The 19,592-nt window shown below is 43.8% G+C and overlaps 1 protein-coding gene across 1 annotated transcript; it reads left to right on the plus strand.

Annotated features, from left to right (window-relative positions):
- Positions 1 to 1,719: 1,719 nt before the first annotated feature.
- TMEM40 (transmembrane protein 40) lies at positions 1,720 to 14,906 on the plus strand. The gene is made up of 11 exons (XM_054595271.1): positions 1,720 to 1,792; positions 2,437 to 2,577; positions 4,714 to 4,803; positions 5,922 to 5,975; positions 8,298 to 8,333; positions 8,729 to 8,761; positions 9,129 to 9,176; positions 13,247 to 13,318; positions 13,405 to 13,479; positions 13,987 to 14,049; positions 14,818 to 14,906. Exons 1-11 carry the CDS (start codon positions 1,720 to 1,722, stop codon positions 14,904 to 14,906), a joined length of 774 nt encoding a protein of 257 aa, XP_054451246.1.
- The last annotated feature ends 4,686 nt before the right edge of the window (positions 14,907 to 19,592 follow it).

Below are 19,592 nucleotides of genomic sequence, written 5' to 3' on the forward strand. Positions count from 1 at the left end.
ACACAGTTCTGGGGATCAAAGTCCAAAACCAGGGCTGAGCTCCCTCCAGCGAGTCTAGAAGAGAAACTCTTGCCAGGCCTCTTCCATCGGCTAGAGCTGCGTTCCTTGAATTCTTTGGCTCTTGGCCTTTTCCTCCATCTTCAAAACCAGAAGGGGAACATCTTGCTTCAATCATATTGCCTACTCTTCTGCCTGTCAAAATATATTTTAATAAAATAAAAAATATTTAAAAATCAGTATATTGTCTAGACCAGTGGTTCTCAAGCGGGTATGATCCTTGTCCCCAGGTGACATTCAGCATTGCATTCCAGGGAGGCCCAACTCCATGGTGGCCTTGGAGCAGTTTCGTGTCTCAGACCAACTTTTTGGTGTACATTAACTAGAATATGGGTCCTGGAATCCTGACTTGTGCAAGTCATTTCGTGTTTTTAAGTTTTAGTTTTCTCTTTTATAAAATGGGGATAATAGGACTTTCTTTGCAGGGTTATTGTAAGGGTCAAATGAGACAGTCTTTGGGGAAGTTTTTTTGTTTTGTTTCGGTTTTTTTGTTTGTTTGTTTTTGTCTAGAAACTACAATTCAAATGTGAAGAGAGTAATTAATCATTTCCTACCTGATGGTTTGTGATCAGGCTCAGGTGGAATTATAGACACACAGCCCTTTGGAAAACCATTAAGTGCTATACTGATATATGTTACATTTATGATGTTACATTAACATTATGCATGTTACATTTTTAAGTAATGAAAAATTGTTGGTTGTTTTATTATAACAATAGCAAAATAAAAATCAGAAACAAATAATATGCATAATACAACCACCCAGAGAGAACCACGGTCTATATTTTGATATAACTCCAACAACTATTGACTGATGGTCATGTTTGTTTATTTGGACCCCCACCTATGCCCTCCAACTACCCAAAAAGATTATTTTGAGGCAAGTCCCAGAAATCATATAATTTTATCATAAACATTTCAGTACTTATTTCTAAATTTAAGGATACTTTAAATAAATATAACCTCAATATAAATACCATACCTAAACATAGTTTAGGTTTTTTTGACTTTGTACTATGTGCTAGATGCTAACATTTTACTCATACTCTCCCCTCAAGAATCCTATGATTCTTGACTAGACCAGTGTGGCGCAGTTGGTTGGGCATCGTCCCACAAAGCAAAGGGTCACAGATTTGATTCCTGGTCAGAGCACATACTTGGGTTGCAGGCCAAGTCCCCTGCTGGGGCACATGCCAGAGGCAACCGATCGATGTTTCTTTCCCTCTCTTTCTCCTTCCATTCCCCTCTCTCTAAAAATAAATAAATAAAATCTTTTATATTAAAAAAATCGCTCCTAAAAGAATACTAGTGGAGGATGTTCATAATAGGGGAAGCTATGCATGTTTGGGGATAGGAGGTATACGGGAAATCTTTGTACCTTCCACTCAGTTTTACTGTGAACCTAAAACTTCTCTAAAAACTAAAGTTTACTTTAAAAGTAAGTTCATATATTGTCAAAGGATAATTATTCAAATTTCCCTAATTGTATGTTTCTTTTTTTGGTAAGTTGTTCTTCTTACACCTTTTTAAATTTGGTGTTTTTCCTTTTCTGATTTGTGTGCCAAGCTCTTTTTATATATTAAGGATATTAACTGTTTGTTATTGATTATTAGTTACTTGTAATATTAATTACTTGTTATTGTTATTCCTCCAGAGAAGGCCATGGAGACTTCAGGATCCTCCACCCAGGCTCAAGACCACAGTCGAGTTCACGGAGATACAGAAGATACAGACCGTATGTTTACCTCCTCTGACCCTCTGGGCAAAGCCACGTGGGAGGTGGAGTCCAGCAGCGGGTAGTACTGAAGAAGACCCTGCTTAGCTCATCTGGCACAATGGCTCAAGTTGCAGCTAAATCCTCTAGAGAAGTGATTTTACACACATGCACACACATACATATGTACTTGGTCTGGTCTGTCCTCTAGTGCTTTCTGCTGTGGCCCTCAGTTGCTCCACAAATCTCTGAGAGTCTCTGCGGGCTTGAGCTGGCACTAGGGAGGGTCTGCAGAACGTAAGAAGGGACCTGATGGTGCCATAATAGGAAATAGGAAGATGTAGGCCTTAATCTGATCTCAGCTGCCCTGAAATTTACCGAGAATTCTAAGTTGGCAACTACTTATACAGTCTAGTAGTCTTAGGGCAGGATGGGGGCCTTAGAAGCCCCTCTCTGGGCTCCTGAGAGGGAATTTTATGCCTTGGGCCTGCCTAGAGCTGGGGTCTTCTGCATCTTCCATTGGCCCTAGGGTTTTGGAAAGACTATCCTGGAGAAACCACCCCCTCCTCGCTCCCCAAGTCCAGACAGATCCCTAAGGAGGCCTCGGTGGTCTCTGGGGTGGGAAGGGCGGGAAACACTCATCGTTGCCTATGTGTTCCTCCCAGGTGGAGAGACAGATTTCCACAGGCAAGACGGGGAGGCCGGACTCTTTTCTCCAAAACAACATAAGAGAGACAAATCTTCCTCTTCCTCCTCCTCCTCTTCTTCCTCCTCCTCCTCCTCCTCATCGTCCTCCTCTGCCTCAGGTATAGCAAAGATTTAAATATACATATATATAATTTTATATTATTTAGGAAAGCCTTTACATGGGAAAATCATTCCCCATAATCTCCCACCTTATACTTCCGTTCTATTTTTTCACATTGCCTTCCAGGGCCCACCTATCAGTACACATAATGTGTACACAGTTGTAACTAATTGTATAGCCAATTTAGTCCATAGTTTAAAATTTTTTGCTGTCTTCTCCACATTTTGCCCTGTTATTCTGTAGTACCTTTGCAGCTATTCCTCATGCCTCCCGAATAACCCCTCGAGGGGCTGCATCTCACCTAAAGTAACATTTAGGTTTCTTAATGTGCTCTGATTCCAGAGTCAGTACATCTGTCCATTCAAGCAGCCCGCCTGGCTTCAAGTCCTTCCTTTGCCACTAACTAGCCACGTGTCCTTGGATAAGTTGCTTAACCTTGTATGCCTTGAGGTCCCAATCTCTAAAATGGGAATGGTAACAAAAGTTGTCACCTCATAGGATTCTTGAGGGGAGAGCATGAGTAAAGTGTTAGCATCTAGCACATAGTACAAACTCAAAAAAAGAACTGTTATTGTTAAGATCCACCCCCACTTTACCACCAGTTTATCACACTTATGAGCACCCTTGCTCAAAAGTTTTGCTTTTTAAATTTTTCATACAAATCATGCCCTAAGTATTGTTTCCCTACCAGCACTTTAGAGGAAATGAACATCTCTACTTGGGTCTTGATTACAAATTTCCACATTATTCTGTAATAAACAACAGAGTATTCTTTCACTTTTATTCTTTTGATTCAAAATGTAAGGCTGAGTTTATAGCAGCAGCCACAGCAGCAGCAGCAGCAACATCATAGCCAGCATGTATTGAAGACTTACTATGTGCCAGTTATTGTTCAGAGGACTATACTCAATTAATTCTCATAGCAACCCATTGAGGAAGCTACTACTATTATGACCATTTTACATGTGAGGAAACTGAGGCACAGAGGTTAATTGACCTGCTGTAAGAGGGTTCAGTAACCAACCTGAGATTCCCTGGAGGTCTTTCTGGGACCGGGGAGCGTAACTTCTCTTCAAACAGAGCTCCTGATCTGTTGTACATATTGGGCCTGGGTTTGAGATTTTATTTGATGAAAGCAATCTTAGGCTAAATTTTTTAACATGCTTGCAAAGCCCTGGCTCCCTAGCATTATGTCCTCAAGTTGTAAATGATGAGACTGAGACTCAACGCCACAAAAATCCATGCTTATTTCAGCAGACAGAAGAGAGAGAGTGGTTTGTGGGTCCAGTGGGTTTGTGGGTAGCCGGTGTCCTCACAGGCAAAGGAAACCACCGTCCTTATTAAGAAGTATACAGACCCACCCACTGTGAGGTTGAGCTCCAGAAGAAGGACCTCCAGGTGCAAGGGGACTTTTGCAGGGGACTCTGTCCCTTTGTTTCTCCTCCCTGGTGGGAGGGAACATGCTGTCTTCTGATTCTGGTTGACCCTTAGGGGGTGCTGCTTCCACACTAATGTTGTCCCCTAAGTGTTGCCATAAAGCATTTCCCTCTTGTCTCCACAGCACACGTGGGATTGGCTATAGTTAGCAAAACTGAACACTAAGAGAAAGCAACAGGAAAACACACGTAAGAGCATAGAAACAGACTGATATTCAGGACCCGGGTGTCTGATCCACAATGACCGGCTTGTTGCTGGAACTCAGGCCATGTGCATTCTTCAGGCTCAGATGGTGACCTCAGGGCCGGTGTCTTGCTGCAGCCCCGAGTCTTCTTCCACATGCAGGACCCTCATAGCCCAGTACTTGGCACTGCTCTCCCTACACCTTTTTGTTCTTAATGTATCCTATTATTTTTTAATTAAAATTTTCTATTGTGAAAGATTAATCATAGACATATTGCACAAAATATGCAATATGGATGAACATGGTGATGAACATACAAAGAAGCAGAAAGAAGAAAAAGAACCATCCTTTGCTCTCTCACCCAGAGATAACCACTGAACACATTATTAGTATATTTCCACCTGACCGCACTCCTCACAAAAGCTCACTTCTGAGAACTAACAACAGAACAAGTGTATTCCAGGTTCGTTTCCAGGCTGAGGTTCTCCTACAGCTTGTGTTTGTTCCCTGCAGGGAGCAGTGATGAGGACCAGCACCACAGGGGAATCAGAAGACGTCGGCAGAGCCAGGGGCATGGACACCCCCATGGGGACGACTCACCCGGTAGGCAATAGGCCTCAGCATTTCTTCTTTGCCCATTCAGCTCACTGTTGAGTTTCTCTCTGGGACTGAGCATGTCTTTGTGAAGATGTTCCTCACAGCACTGTTTATAATAGGACAACAATGGGAAACAACCTAATGTCTGACAACTGGAAAATAGGTCATTGATGCTACACCCTGTCCTGGTTAGAGCTCTGTTCTTCATATCCCTCTGAAGTGAAAAAAGAAAGATGTCAAATCATACAATCAGTTTGATATCCTATATACTTTGTAAAAACTCACACATACATGGCTATAAACAAGACCGGAAGGAAAAAAATATCAAAATGTTAATGATGGTTATCTCTGGATAATTAAATTACAGGTGATTTTTATTTTCTCTGTTTTGAACTATCTTATACTATAAATATTTTGCAATGAGAATGTTTTATTTTTAACAATATGAAGAAAGTTTTTGGAAAAAATAAAAGGTAAATTTCAGCCCCAGTGGATCATGGGAAGAAAAGAGCCTGGCTTAATGCCTAGTACATATCCTGGCGCACATGAGGTGTTTGATAAATGCTGCCCATGAAGCTGGAGTTGAGCAGTGGGTTCCTTCTCTGGAGATAAAAATAACTATGATCGCAGGCTTTGGTGACAGACTTGGGTTTGAATCTGGACTGTCACATATTGGGTATGTGAACTTCAGAAAATAACTTAACTTTGTGAGCTTCAGTTTCCTTACCTGTAAAATGGGGGAGGGAGAGGGACTAATATCACCTTCATTGGATTTCCATGATGATCAAATGAAATATTAAAGCACTTCATACATTGTTGGTACATAGCAAATGCTCAGTAAATAACAGCTGTTATTATTGACTTTGAACGAGGCCTAGATCCTCTCAGACCCCAATTCGTTCTTAGTAAAATGAACACAGTCACCGCTAGGGGTGCTGAGGGCAGAGGAGTCTGGCAGGGTAAAGGGAAAGCACTTGCAAGACTGTCTTGCCTCCTGAAGACCACCCAGCTTACCCCCAGCACAAGAACTGTGACTTCTTACAGCTTCAGGCAGGCGTGAGAGGGAAGCTGCCCTGGCATGCAGCTCCTGGGGAGAGCTGACTAATGGGGTTTGTCTCCACCAGGTGCTGAGCATGGGGAGCCTGACCTTTTGAAGAATGAGCTTCAGCTCTATGGAGGTAATTGATTGTCCAGTGACTTTGGAGAAAACAGAATTAGGCAAAGGGCATGAGGGGCCAGGGGTTTGTTGGGCAGAAACAAGACCATACGTGTGTTTCATGAGCTGAAAAATTGTGGGCAGATATAGGAAATGAGACAAAGTGAGTAGTTACAATCTGTGGGCAGGTGGGGATGGGGTAAGCATTTTGCATCATGGTGATGAAATTGTCCCAGGTTCTCTTCTGAACTGTAATTGTGACTTGACCAGTTCCCTAACTTTTCTGGCCCTCGGCTTCCCAATCAGCAAAATGAAATATGATCAGTACTCACTCTCTTGGAATATTGGACTGTTTAAGCCTATAAGAGAAAATTAAGGGTCTGATCACTACAAAACTCATATTATGGAATAACTGTCTCCAAGCATTGTGATTATTACAGTAAGATCTAAATATTATGACCCTTTACTTCGTAGTGCTCTAATAACATGGGAGAATTCATAGGAATGCCCAAGTTTGCAAAAAAGCCTGACTAGTGCACATGGCCAAATAAGAAAACCTGTTTAACTTTGTTTAATCCAATATTTCCATAATCTACTTAGTCTCCTAACTCTTCATAAGGCCCCTCCACCAAATCAGGAAATACTTATGTATATATTCGAAGAAATGTAAATGAAACAATTTGATGTTCTGCATCAAGATATTATCAATGGCTGCTTCGGGGTGGTAGCACTGTGGGTAATCTTTATGCTGTTTATTTGCTTATTTGAATTTTCTGATTTTTTTTCTTTTCTTTCTTTTTGTTACAAAAACAAGTATTATTTTGTTTAGAAAATGTTTTTAACTCCTCAAGTATGAAAGAAATGTTTCACTGGGTGTGAAATGAGAGAAACTGATGTTTACATATGTTTTAAAATATTTTTTCTTATAAAAGTAATTCATATTTGCTATAGATAATGTAGATATTGTCACATATTTGTGAATTATTTTATCCCCTCACCCCCACCCCAAGGCATTGGCGGTCCTTAGTAAATTACACTATTGGAGTCTCATTTCATTACATTCTTGGTATATTCTCTGTATCCTTGGTGCTGGTCACTCTTTAGTCACTCGCAGATGGTGTGTCCATTTGTATATTAACCCTAATGGACAGTTGAGCATGCTGAGTGTTTATTGCCACGTGCCAAATGCGCCCTCTGACGTTTGAGTCCTGGGGCTGCTCTAAAAGACAGAAAGTACACAGGAGTGGCGGCTCCAGGTGGTGGCGGTGGTGGTGGCGGTGGCGGCAATGGGTGTGGTTATAAGGAGCCCTGACTGCCCTTGAGGGGAAGAAGGTGATGGGCTAGGAGACAGTTCACCAGAAACTAGAATAAGCACCAAGAACCAGAGGGTGAATGGGGTAGGAACGCACCCCAGACCAGATTGATGGTGAGGCTGCAACTCGGGGTTCAACTCACCCAGACAAGGGGCTTGACATTCAGGTTTAGGGGGCTGGGGCTCCCATGTAGAACCCAGAGTGGGTCCCAGGAGCTCAGGGCCTGCTGGGGCTCGGGCCTTGGGGCTAGGCGTCATCATCCGGATCTATGTAGTCATGAACAGGCACAGGCTGTAAACTGGAGACCCATGTGTGGGCAGGTGTGTCTTATCTGGCTCACAGAGTGTTTTTAAAAACTATTATTAATACATTTCATCAATTCTACAACTAACACTTTTTCACATTTGGACACATCTGAAATTAGAGTGCATTATAAAATCACTGGCAACTTCTAATGATAATTGGCAGTGGTTTTCCTTACATAGTAACATATAAAATAATGTTACGTCTAGCAAACCGATTTGTTAAAATGCAAAGAGTTGCCAACCCTATTTATAATCAAGAAGTTTAGCCCTAGCTGGTGTGGTTCAGTGGCCAGAGTGCCGGCCTGCAGACCGTAAGGTCGCCGGTTTGATTCCCGGTCAGGGACATGCCTGAGTTGCGGGCAGGTCCCCCGTAGGGGGCTTGCGAGAGGCCACCAATCCATGTATTTCTCACACACTGATGTTTCTCTCCCTCTCCTTCTCCTCCTTTGCCCCTCTCCGAAGTTTATGTAAAAACCTGGATTTCTGGCTTCTTGGAAATTAGAAGACCAGTAACACCGGGCAGGCATTCCTACAGCGGTTTTAGTGGCTGGTGGGTGGCGACTGCCCCCTTAGATGGAATTAGGAACCCTCCTGCTTGTTCCAGTCCCCACCCCGCCCACTCAAAGCAAATGGAAATCTCTGACTGAGGTCTACCTTCTTTGAAGTATAACTTCTCCTCACCCAGGAGATAATGGGTATATGACCACTGATTTTCCTTCTGCGCAGGTGACCCTGGGGAGGTGGTGCCCTCTGGAGAATCAGGTGAGTGCCTAGTCTGGGGAGAGGTCTGTCCGTGCTGGTGTTGGATGAGGTCTGGGCATCGTTTTTCCTCCCAGAGAGCCAGCTGTTATCAGGGTCCATGACTGTCAGACAGGTACTCTGAGTACACTTGGGAGCCTGGGGTTTCGACCTGGGCTCAGCAGGCAGGCAGGGCTGGCTGTGGCATGAGGCAGAGAGCCAGTGGAGATTAGAAATAGGGTCCAGGAAAGAGGCAAAGAGATTATAGCCAGCAGTGGACAGACAGAAAGAGGTCCTGGGGGCTGGACAATTTGACGGGAGCATTTTCACAGGTCACCTATGGCCTCCCCTGCAAGGTGGAGGCAGCTGTGAAGGACCTAAGCTGGCCTGGACACTAATGCTGTTTTTCTAATTTTCAGGACTCCGAAGGAGAGGCTCAGACCCAGCAAGTGGTAAGCACTCAAGCTCCAAGAGGAGAGCAGGAGGCAGCCTGACTTCCAGGGGATTGGGAGGGGTCACAACCGTCCTAGGAGGGTGGGCCAGTCCCAGCAGTGTCACTGCGATTCATGAAGGGGACCTCCAAGCTCAGGGGAAATGGAACAGAACGCAGGCTCAGGCCTGTGGAGGGAGGGGAGGCCAAGGAGGGTCCCAAGGACAGCCATCCCCACTGTTACAGCTTTGCCCTGATGGGTCCTGCAGGGAATGTTCTCTGACTCGGGAAAAAGAATGCAGGAAGTCCATTCTCAGTGAAGCAGGGAAGAAAAAAAATCCCACCTGTGATCCTGTGTCAAAGTTAAACACCAATTTCTTGTTCTTAAGGAGAAATGGAGGCCTCTCAGTTAAGAAGACTGAATATAAAGAAAGACGGTAAGGAAACTGATGTTCCAAAGCGGCTTCCACATGTCTGGTCCAGATTTCTACAGGTAGAAAGTCAGCTAGTGGCCTAGAACAACAGCAGTCATAGTCCATCCCTGCCCTGTAGCTTCAAATCACCTTGAGAAGGTGGTACAATGTTTTCCATTTTGCAGATATGGAAACTGAGGCGCAAGGATTGGGAGTGGTTCTTACAACTAGAGAGTGCCATCACCTGAGCTTGAACCCTGGTCGTAAGCTCTTTCTGCTGTACATGGAGTCACTAGGACGATAAGTGCCTTCCAGGCCTTATGGCCTGGAAGAGACACTGGCAACGGCCAATCTGGGGAAGCCCTGAGGTTAGACTAGACTGGACTAGTGAAGGGGTGATGAGAATCAGAGAGAACTCCTACACGCCAGGCCTGGAAGCTGGGGGCTTCATGGAGGAGGATAAGGGTGGGGAGACAGTGATTTTTGATTAAATAAATGGCAGTTGTTCTAGAAACATTTTGAGTTGTTGCAAAAGCCCACCTTCAGGGAGTGGAGACCTGGGTCCACCCCGCTTCCCCACTCTGCCTCCGTCCAGCGAGATGACCAGGGCATGCTGTTTAATTTTCCTGGGCTAGAAAAACAAGCCTTTTCAGACTGAAACTGAGATTCCCAAAGTACAAACCATATCTGAGTTGCTTCAGGACATGGCATTATACCCCAAAGTAAGAAGGTGAGCCTCTTTTCCACTCTCTCTCTTAGAACATGGTCATGGTTCGGGGACTCCATGCCTTTAATGCATCCCTGACCCTTGTACATTGTCCTTCAGACACAGAGAGGAGTCTCTCCCTGTGTGCAGAGACTTCTAGCTAAAACTACATCATCTTGCTTTGCATGTCGTGTGTGTGTGTGTGTGTTGTACAATCAGCAAAATCTGGCAATTGGGGCATTTTGAACTGTCTGTTCAAAGAACTACTGTTCTACAAAATAAAGTATTACCATTTACCTTATGCTTATTTTAACATTTTTGATGAAATAATAACTATAGTTTTTATAAATGAAAAATACTGTTGTTTTGCTATTTTCTTTAGAGGAGCAGAACTTCAATAATATTTGGTAATAATTAAGTATCTTAAGTAAAATTAAGTATATGTCTAATTTTAAGATGCCCCTGACTTTCTGAATGAAATTTAGGTGTTTATTTCTTAAGTTGAGATATAATTGACATACAACATTATATTAGTTTCAAATGTACATGATTCAATATTTGTATACATTGTGATGTGACCACTACAATAAGTCTAGTTAACATCCATCACTATTCAGTAACAGAATTTCATGTGTGTATGTGATGAGAACTGTTTTTTATTGTATTTTTTCCATTACCATTGAGTTCCCTTATACCTCCTCGCTCCCACAAACATCACACTGTTGTCCATGTCCATGAGTCCTTTTTCCTTTTTCCTCAATCTCTCCACCCCCACCTTCCCCCTACTTAGCTGATATCCTGCTCTCTATCTATGAGTCTGTCTCTTTTGCTTGTTAGTTCAGTTAGTTCATTAGGTTCCACATATGAGTGAAATCATATGGTATTTGTCTTTCTCTGACTGGCTTACTGGCTTATTTTACTTACCTTAATGTTCTCCAGGTCCATCCATACTGTTGCAAAGGGTACAATTTTCTTCTTTTTTTTATGGCAGAGTAGTATTCCACTGTGTAAATGTCCCATAGTTGTTTTATTCACTCATCTACTGATGGACACTTGGACTGCTTCCATATCTTGGCAACTGAGAACTTTTCATTAAAACAGGGAAATCCTAGTTTTCCATTTACTGTCAGAACATAAATTTTCTTTTTAATGTAAATTGATTTAAGGAAAAAAATAGAATCTGTTTAAAGAAAAATCCTTTTTTTAAAAAAAAGATTTCCTTTATTTTTAGAGGGGAAAGGAGGGAAAAAGAGAGGGAGAGAAACATGGATGTGTGAGATACCCCAACCAGAGACCTGGCCCACAACCCAGGCATGTGCTATGACTGGGAATCAAACAAGCGACCCTTTGGTTCACAGGCCAGCACTCAATCCACTGAGCCACACCAGCCAGGGATATTTTCTAAATATTCTTAAGAAAACTAAAAGTAAGATTCAGGATGAACTTCTCTGTTAAGAACTCATTTTGTGTTCCTGAAAGATTGGGTGAGGAAGAGGGGAGAAAATATTTCTATAATCCACCTCACCCCAGGTTTTCACATTTGATACTTCAAGCTAAAGCTCTATGCTTTCACATTTAATGCTTCGAGATCTAAGCCCAACGCTTTCTTAAACCTTAAGTTCGTTTCTGTATAACGTACTTCTTTTCCCCTAAAGAGTAAACTGATTTCAGAGCCAGGAATGTCCTAGAAATACTCATTTTAATTTTCCCCCAGGGAAAAACAAAACAAAACCAGAAATACCCTTCTCCCTTTCCATTCATTTGCTTTCAAAATGCCCCTTGCCAGCAGTGATATGAAGGGCCACACTACGATTTACCATTTACAAAGCACTTTTCCAGTCAAGACCCCCTTCCATCCTCCCAGAGGCATAGAGGTTTCTTTCCACAATGTATCGTTAAGAACAATGAAGCTCAGAGAGGTCAGGACACTTGTCCAAAGCTTCTCAGCACATCAGTGGTTGAACTGGACTAAACTAAGACACAGTTCTAGCAGCCACAACACCCACTCAGGAAGCCTGTGTCATTCCTGGAAACCATCTCTGAATTGTCTTCTCTGTTTTCTTTGTCTTTCTCTTTTCTTGAGATCTTTGTTTACATCTTGAGTGGGTGGAAGCCCTGTGATTTCTCCCCTGATTACTACAGTGCTTTGCAAAATACAGGGGGGGCCTCTTTCACAGACAACCCTAGAATTCCAGTCCAAGGCACGAGCCCTGCCTCTCAGCTCCTCTCTCTACCTCTGTTAACTGCATTCTGTTCAGAACATTCCTGGGCAAGGATTGAGCAGGGGAGGTGTGGGTGGGTGGGGCACGGGAGAGTGGTGGTGGGGAAACGGAGACAAATGTATTGGAACAATAAAAAAATGTTAAAAAGAAACAACAAAAAAAGAGAACATTCCAAGCCTGCAATTCCACTTCTGGGCATTGGGCCCACAAAATGCAGAGGTTTGTGTGTAGTGATGTTTGATACACTGGTGATAATAGCAAACATCTGGCATTAATAAATTCATCAGTGGGGGATTAGTTAAATAAACTAGGGTAATTTTATACTATGGAACTCTATACAGCCTTCAAAACGAACAAGGCAGATCTATATATGCTCTGAGATGGAAAGATGGCCCTGATCTACCAACAAGAGGAAAAAAGCAAATTATACAGCAGCGGGTATACAAATTGGTTCTGCTTTTGTTTTTGTTTTTAAAAATATGCAAGTACAGCCCTGACCGGTGTGACTCAGTTGGGCGGGCAGTGCCCCGCAAAGCAAAAGGTCACCAGGTTGATTCCCAGTCAGGGCACAGGCCTGGGTGGCGGGTTGGGATGCGTACAAGAGGCAACTGATCAATGTTTCTCACATCAATGTTTCTCTCCCTCCCTTCCCCTTTCTCTAAAAGTAAATAAATAAAATCTTTTTAAAAATGTGCATGTACATACATGTGCCTGGAAAGGTTTTGCCAATCACCACTCAATTTTAAAGAGTGGGATTAGGGAGGGAAAATGAGGCAATGTGAAACTTGTAAACTTTACATGTTTGCATTTTTTTTTTACAACTGTATTTAACATTCATTCCACAAATAAAGTATTGGCAGTTCTACATGCCTGGCACTGCTTTTAGTCGACAGGCAAAATCTCCACCCACCATCCTACTGAGGGGAACAGAGAATAAACACAGAAATGAAAATATAACCCGTTGAGTGGTGATAAGTGCTAGAAAAATAATAAAGTGAGATAAAGGCTGGAAAGGGTGGGGTTTGGGGTGCTATTTAGTGGAGCTGGTCAGGAGAAGCATCTCTGAATAAGAGCTACGTTTCAGCAGAGACAGGAATATTTTTAGTAATTAAAAAGGACAGAGAAAGAAGCAAATAGTAAATCCCCCACCTTCTCTGCCTTTACAGATGAGTTTTTCCACTTTGTCCTCCTTTGCTTTGCAATTGGCGCCTTGCTGGTGTGTTATCACTATTACGCAGGTGAGTTGGGGGCTGTGGAAACAGGGGATAGGGGATGGGAGCCCAGACCTGCATGGTAACCACGCTCTCCCTGGCTGCCCTTGCAGACTGGTTCATGTCCCTTGGAGTTGGCCTTCTCACCTTTGCCTCCCTGGAGACCATTGGCATCTACTTCGGTCTGGGTAAGGGCCCCCTGCCCCCCGCCCCCGACCCAGACTCTCAGGGTGGTGGCTGAATCAGCCACAGACGCTTGCCAAGGGCCAGAAAGCCACAACCTAAACACTTTTTCAAGATTTCCTTATGCTCATGTTTTCTTCCTGACCACTTTCAAGGTCAGTGCGAGGTCGTTAGCAAAACTCTGTGGAAAAAAATGGGCAGCTCTGTAAAAATGCAACAAAAACAGTTGAAAGTGGCAAACAAACAGGATTAGGCAGACATTGAAAACAAGTTAGTTAATGGGGTTGGGCGCTGCATTCTCCATTTCCTGGCACTGTTATTGCTGTTCATGGTTGTTGTTTTTAATAACTCTAGTACTATTATCTAAGCTTAACCTGCTGCCTGAAACTCCACCATTAGAAACTTGTTTGTGTGGGTTAAGCCTGTGTCCAAGGGTGGGTGGGAGGAGGTCTGACCCCAGGTCCCTGGAGGAGGCACAAAGCTCAGCCACCTTTCTCTTCTTGTCTGGGCAGTGTACCGGATCCACAGCGTCCTGCACGGCTTCATCCCCCTCTTTCAGAAGTTCAGGCTGATAGGTAACTTTTACTTTCTTCCTAAGTTCACTTTCTCTCTCCTGACCAGGGTCCCCTGTTGCTAACAAGGCTTAGCATATAGGAAAGAGCTCAGAGCCTCAAGTTCAGGCCTAGGTTCAAGTACTGCCTCTTCCAATTTACCAGCTATGGAGCCCTGGAGCCTCTTTTAGCCTCAGTTTTCTCAATTGAAAAATGGGTGTAATAACACCTACTACACAAGGGTGCTTGCAAAAACCATCTGAGGAATGGATGCAAAAGTCCCCAAGTGTGAAACACTGTAGAAAAGGGAAGGGAATCTGGGTGTTCTGTCACAGAACTTCACATTTTCCCAAATTCTGTCTTCCTCATGATTTTATTGGCCTGACAGCAACTGGGGGCCCTGGGCAGGGGGAACAGGGGTTACTTGTCTGGCACTTGTCTGATGAAACTGAGGTTCAGAGAGGTGGAGTGGCTTGCCCAGGGTCACACAGCTAGAGGGGCTGGGCTGAGTCAAAGGAGATCCTATTTTATAACTAGCAGCTCTCTGGCTATCATTCAGTCTCAAAACTGAAAAGCTGTGTGTCTCTGGGCTGAAGATTTCCATCCCCTTTAAGCCATTTAATTCATGTAGGGGAAATTAGTTGCAACGGCTGTGGATTATTGAGACCCGTGGCTTCTGGGGTGACTCCATTATTCCAGCTGTGAGGGGTATTAAGGCATCTGCGGTGATGGTGGGAATGAGGCCTGGCTGCTTCAGAGTCCCATGCCATCCTGTGCGCTTTTCCTTCCCAGGTTCAGGAAGACTGATTGAGGCCAGTGCCAGGAGAGCCGCCAAGACAGACCCCGGTGTGACTCCAACGGCATCCCTGAGCACAGAGTGACGTTCTGAGAGACACGCAGACAGGCCAGGCTAGAGCAATAAGGAGAGCACTTTTCGTTCCATGCGGTCCGAACATTGGCACCAGCCCTGGCAGAGGTATCATTTGGGCAGCCTTGGCATGCATTCCAGCTGTCAGGATGGAAGGCAGAGGGAGGGCGCGGGAACTGAGCCCTTCATGGCACCTGGATCAGCAGGAAGACTCTGGGACATCGCTGCTCTCAGGAGGCAGTTGGAGACCCCTGGGCCCTGCAAGCTATAATCCATCTGATCTCCTGGTTTCTCTCAAGTCACCAGGCTATTCTGTGTTCTCTCGGTTCCCCCAGAGCCGTCCCAGGACAGACAGATAGTCCACTGCCCTGAGACAGGGAACCACCATTGTTGGGTCCCCTGGGTGAACCTGTTGTGGGTGAGAGATGGGGGACTAAAGCCACAGTACCTGGGCTCCGTCACCTAGGGCCAGCCCTGCAGCCCTGCCTGGGCTCTGACCAAGATTCAAATAAACTTTTTCTTCCTTGGACTGAAAAGGGTCAGTGAAATATTTCTTCAGGTTTTTTGAGTGTAAAAACACATTTGGGATCTTCTTCGACTTCATTTATGAGGGAGGGCACCTAGTCCTATTGAGTAAAGTATAAAAGGGAATAAATATAAAGTAAAGCTTCTCATTTTAGGTCCAAGACTTCAGCTGCACAGATCTGGCATGGGAGACAGGGTTTTGCAAACATTTTTTATGAAAAAGATCTGGATGCTTTTTGATACCCTCAGCTCAGCAAATACCATAGAAATGAGATAAGGGCACAAAACAAAGTCTATTGTAAATTTTGGTTGAATGAATGGAGGTACAGAGTCTAGATTGGAGGTGTGGTGGTCCTACCTTACACTGCCAGGCCACACCAGAAGCATGCATTTAGTTCTAGACTCATAGATTAAGAAAAGCAGTGACAAACTGAGAACACACAGAAGAGACTAGAGTGGAAATGTGAAGAATGACTGAAGAAACAAGAACTCTCCAACTTGCAGAAGACAAAAGTGGGAGCCTTCAGGGAGCTCATAGGCACTGGAGGACACTTTTCAAGTGGTTATGATGATCCAAGGACAGTCGCATACATAATCTGGTTTAATTCTCACAGCGGCCTTGAGATGTCTGAATCATCCCCATTTGGCAGATGGAAAAAACAGAAACCCAGAGAGATTTCATAACTTGCTCAAGTTCTCACAGGAAATAAGTGTCAGAGCTGCAAGTTTTTCCCAGTGATTCCCAGAGTCTGGGATTCTCAGTTATAGAATTTTTTTTTAAATTGAGAAAGAGAGGGCTGCCAGCTCTTTGCATTGCCCATTGAGGACAATAAAAATAACGAGAAACATCAGCTATCAGCATCATTTTACAAAAGGAGGGACAATTTTGCATCAAAAAGAAAAAAGCAGGAAAATGATCATCAGAAACAAAATGGGGTTTGAAATTAATAAACTAAGCTTTATGAAAATCTAACTGTATGCCCTTTTCCGTTAAATTACTATGGTCTGGTGAAAAAATTGTCTTTTGGAGACAATGAGGCTAGAGAATTTACATTCTCTCGTTTCTGGAGAAGCTTGGGGCATTCTTTCAGAAGACTAATCACCTACCAGCAGAGAATGTTCTTGTTAGTCCCGGCTGTGAGGGCCCGATGCTGGGCTCTGGGTTTCGCCCTGGCGTCCCTGCCTGCGGCACAGTCCTCCTGTTGTGTTCCTCTTCTTCAAGATTGTTTTGGCTGCTCTGGGTCCCTTGCATTTTCATACAAGTTTTAGGATCCAATTGTCAACTTCTGTGAAGAAGCTAATGGGAATGCTGATGGGATCGCACCTTTTATGTATTTATTAGAAAAAAAAATGCCCCAAATCTCAACACCCTAAATCAACCACAGATAATATTTTGGCTGTTTTCTGTGAGTCTTTTTAGTGTGTGAGTTCATTTATTTTTATCTTGGATCCTTTTTTCTTTCACATAGAATAAGCATTTTTCCATTACTACTTACTCTCCATGAGCACCATTTCCAGCTGTTATGTATTTCATGCTTTACATATAATCCTTCTATATTTAGGTAATAATGTCAATTGCTAACATTTGTCCAGTACTTCGCACATGCTGGGTGTGAAGCTAAGCACTCTGCACACATCGTGTCATTTAACCCTCATCGAAACCCTGGGAGGTAGTATCTGTCATGATCCCCATTTTACGGAGGAGAAAACTAAGACTGGAAATGTTAGTTTCTGAGATTTTGATTTCAAGTGACTGTGTATAAATTATTTTCTTCTAAAGGGAGCCTGGAGTGCACAGATCAGATATTTATCAAACGTATACATAGAATACAAAGGTTCTTGACAGAAGTATGAACACGCGGGCCCTGGCCGGTTAGCTTAGTTGGTTGGCTTGGCGTCCCGATGCACCAAGTTGTGGGTTTGATCCCCTGCTGGGGCCCATATAGGGGTCAACCAATGAGTGCATAGGTGGGTGGAACAGTAGATCAATGTTTCTCTCTCCTTTCCTCTCTCTCTAAAATGAATATGAAAATAAAAAAAATATGAACTTGCTGACTTAGGACAGTGTGGTTAGCTTCCCCCCTCCCAGCCTCAGTTTCCTCATTTGTATAGCAGGCATCACAGCAGTGCCCACCTCACAGTGCTCTGGAGAGGGTTACATGAGAAAATTATAGCAAGTCTTATATACAGCCTCTGGCATATAGTAGATACTCAGTAAGCAAGAGTTACTTGGTTAGAGCAGGGGCACACATCAGATACCTTACAGTCAGGCAGGCAAAAGCAGCCAGATACAGAATCATGGGGACTGGGGACAAGGTGACCAGAAGAACTCACATCTGACCAAAGAGAGCAGCTGCTATCCAGCATTGCCAGGCAGGAGCACCATCTGTGTGGTACCAGCCAGAGGCCGGCCAGGAAAACAGCCACATCAGGTATTTTAACAGAAAGATCTAATATACGGGATGTGTTAGGTACAGGAGGACTGAAAAGGCAACGGGGGACCACTGAGGTATCACAGAGCCTCACGGAGGGAAGTAGTTACTGCCTAGGGCTCGGGGGACAAAGGAAAGCAGTTAGAACCAAGCAGAGGGACCTCCAGAGCCGGGACCCTGACTTCGGAGGAGGAGGTTCTGACTTCTAACTTCTGCCTGTGGGTGCCGGCATCTCGGAGTGGGGCCCTATGAGGCTGGTGCTAGGGGTGCACCTTTAATTTCTCAAGAGAAGTATGAAACCTAGATTTTTTTTTTAATGTTGGCAACTAATTTTTTAAAAATTCAAGATCTGCTATGGAAAACGGTATAGTTGTTCCTCAATAAATTAAAAATAGGATTACCATATGATCTAGCAAGTCAACCTCTGGATATAGACTCAAAAGAATTGAAAGCAGGAACTCAAAGAAATGTTTGCACACCTGGGTTCATAGCAACATGATCACAATAACCAAAATGTGAAAGCAACCCAAATGTCCATCAATGAATGAACAAATAAACACAATGTTGTCTGTACACACAATTGAATAGTATTCCACCTTAAAAAGAAAGAAAATTTTGACACATGCTACTACATGGAGGAACCTGAAGGACATTAAGCTAAGTATAATAAGCCAGTCATAAAAGGACAAATACTATATGATGTCCCTGGAGTAGTCAGATTCCTAGAGACAGAAAATAGAATGGTGGTTGCCAGGGACTTGGGGGGAGAAGGGGATGGACAGTTCATGTTTAATGGGTACAAAATTTTAATTGGGAAAGACAAAAAAGTTCTGAAGATGAATGGTGTTGATGATTTTACAACAATGTGGAAGTACTTAATATCATTGAACTGGATGCTTAAAAAAAGTTAAGATGGCCTATTCTATGTTATATGTATTTTACCACAATCGTAAAAATAAATTCAAATTATTTGTGGCCCAACAAAACTGGATCTGGCCTGCAGGCCATCAGCTTACAGCGTACATTGGGGGCTCTCTGTTGTGTTAAGTTGGAGATAGGAGTTGAAGGAAATACAGAGAATGGGAGAGAAAGCCAGGACTAACTAACTAACTAACTAACTAAGTAACTAAATTTGAAAAAAGAAAGTAAGGCCACAATCTCTTCTATTCCACTTTCCAATTTTTGGCAGCCTGACTGCATTGTGGAAACATGAATTCAATGCCAGTTCCGCTGCTGGTAACCTTGGACCCTCTGGGCCCCAGTTGTCAAAGAAGGAGTTTAGGTGGGTCATGTTGTAGAAGCCTCCTGTGTCCTGGGAGAAACCCCACACTCTCGAGATCTCAGCAGAAGGTCTGTCTCCCCACGGGGCCCTGGCCCCAGCACTGCCTTTGAGCCCTGTTGTGGCTCCCCTGCCCAGCTAGAGCTCAAGGCCAGTGCCAGCCCAGGGTCAGGTTACATCTCAGACATCAAGCTGGATTCCAGGAGTCCCAGGCCAACATGTGCTCTAAAAATAGTGTTGAATCTTCAGCCCAGGAAGGCAGGGTTGCGAAGTAGAGGAGGGAGGTGGAAAGGGCTTAGATGGGAGTGGAGGTGGGGCTTCTATCTCTGAATTCTCTGGACTCTGTGCCCTGGATTTCTGCTTCAGTCACAGTGGAGATTGGACAGAGGTCTGACAGTATTTTGAGGCCATACAAAGCCAGCTTAAGGTGGGAGGAAAGGCAAGAAGCCTGAGAAGGCTGTGG

This window comes from Pteronotus mesoamericanus, unplaced genomic scaffold (genome assembly GCF_021234165.1).
Source record: "Pteronotus mesoamericanus isolate MK-2021 breed Mesoamerican mustached bat unplaced genomic scaffold, CSHL_Meso_final scaffold_54, whole genome shotgun sequence".
Classification (NCBI taxonomy): domain Eukaryota; kingdom Metazoa; phylum Chordata; class Mammalia; order Chiroptera; family Mormoopidae; genus Pteronotus; species Pteronotus mesoamericanus.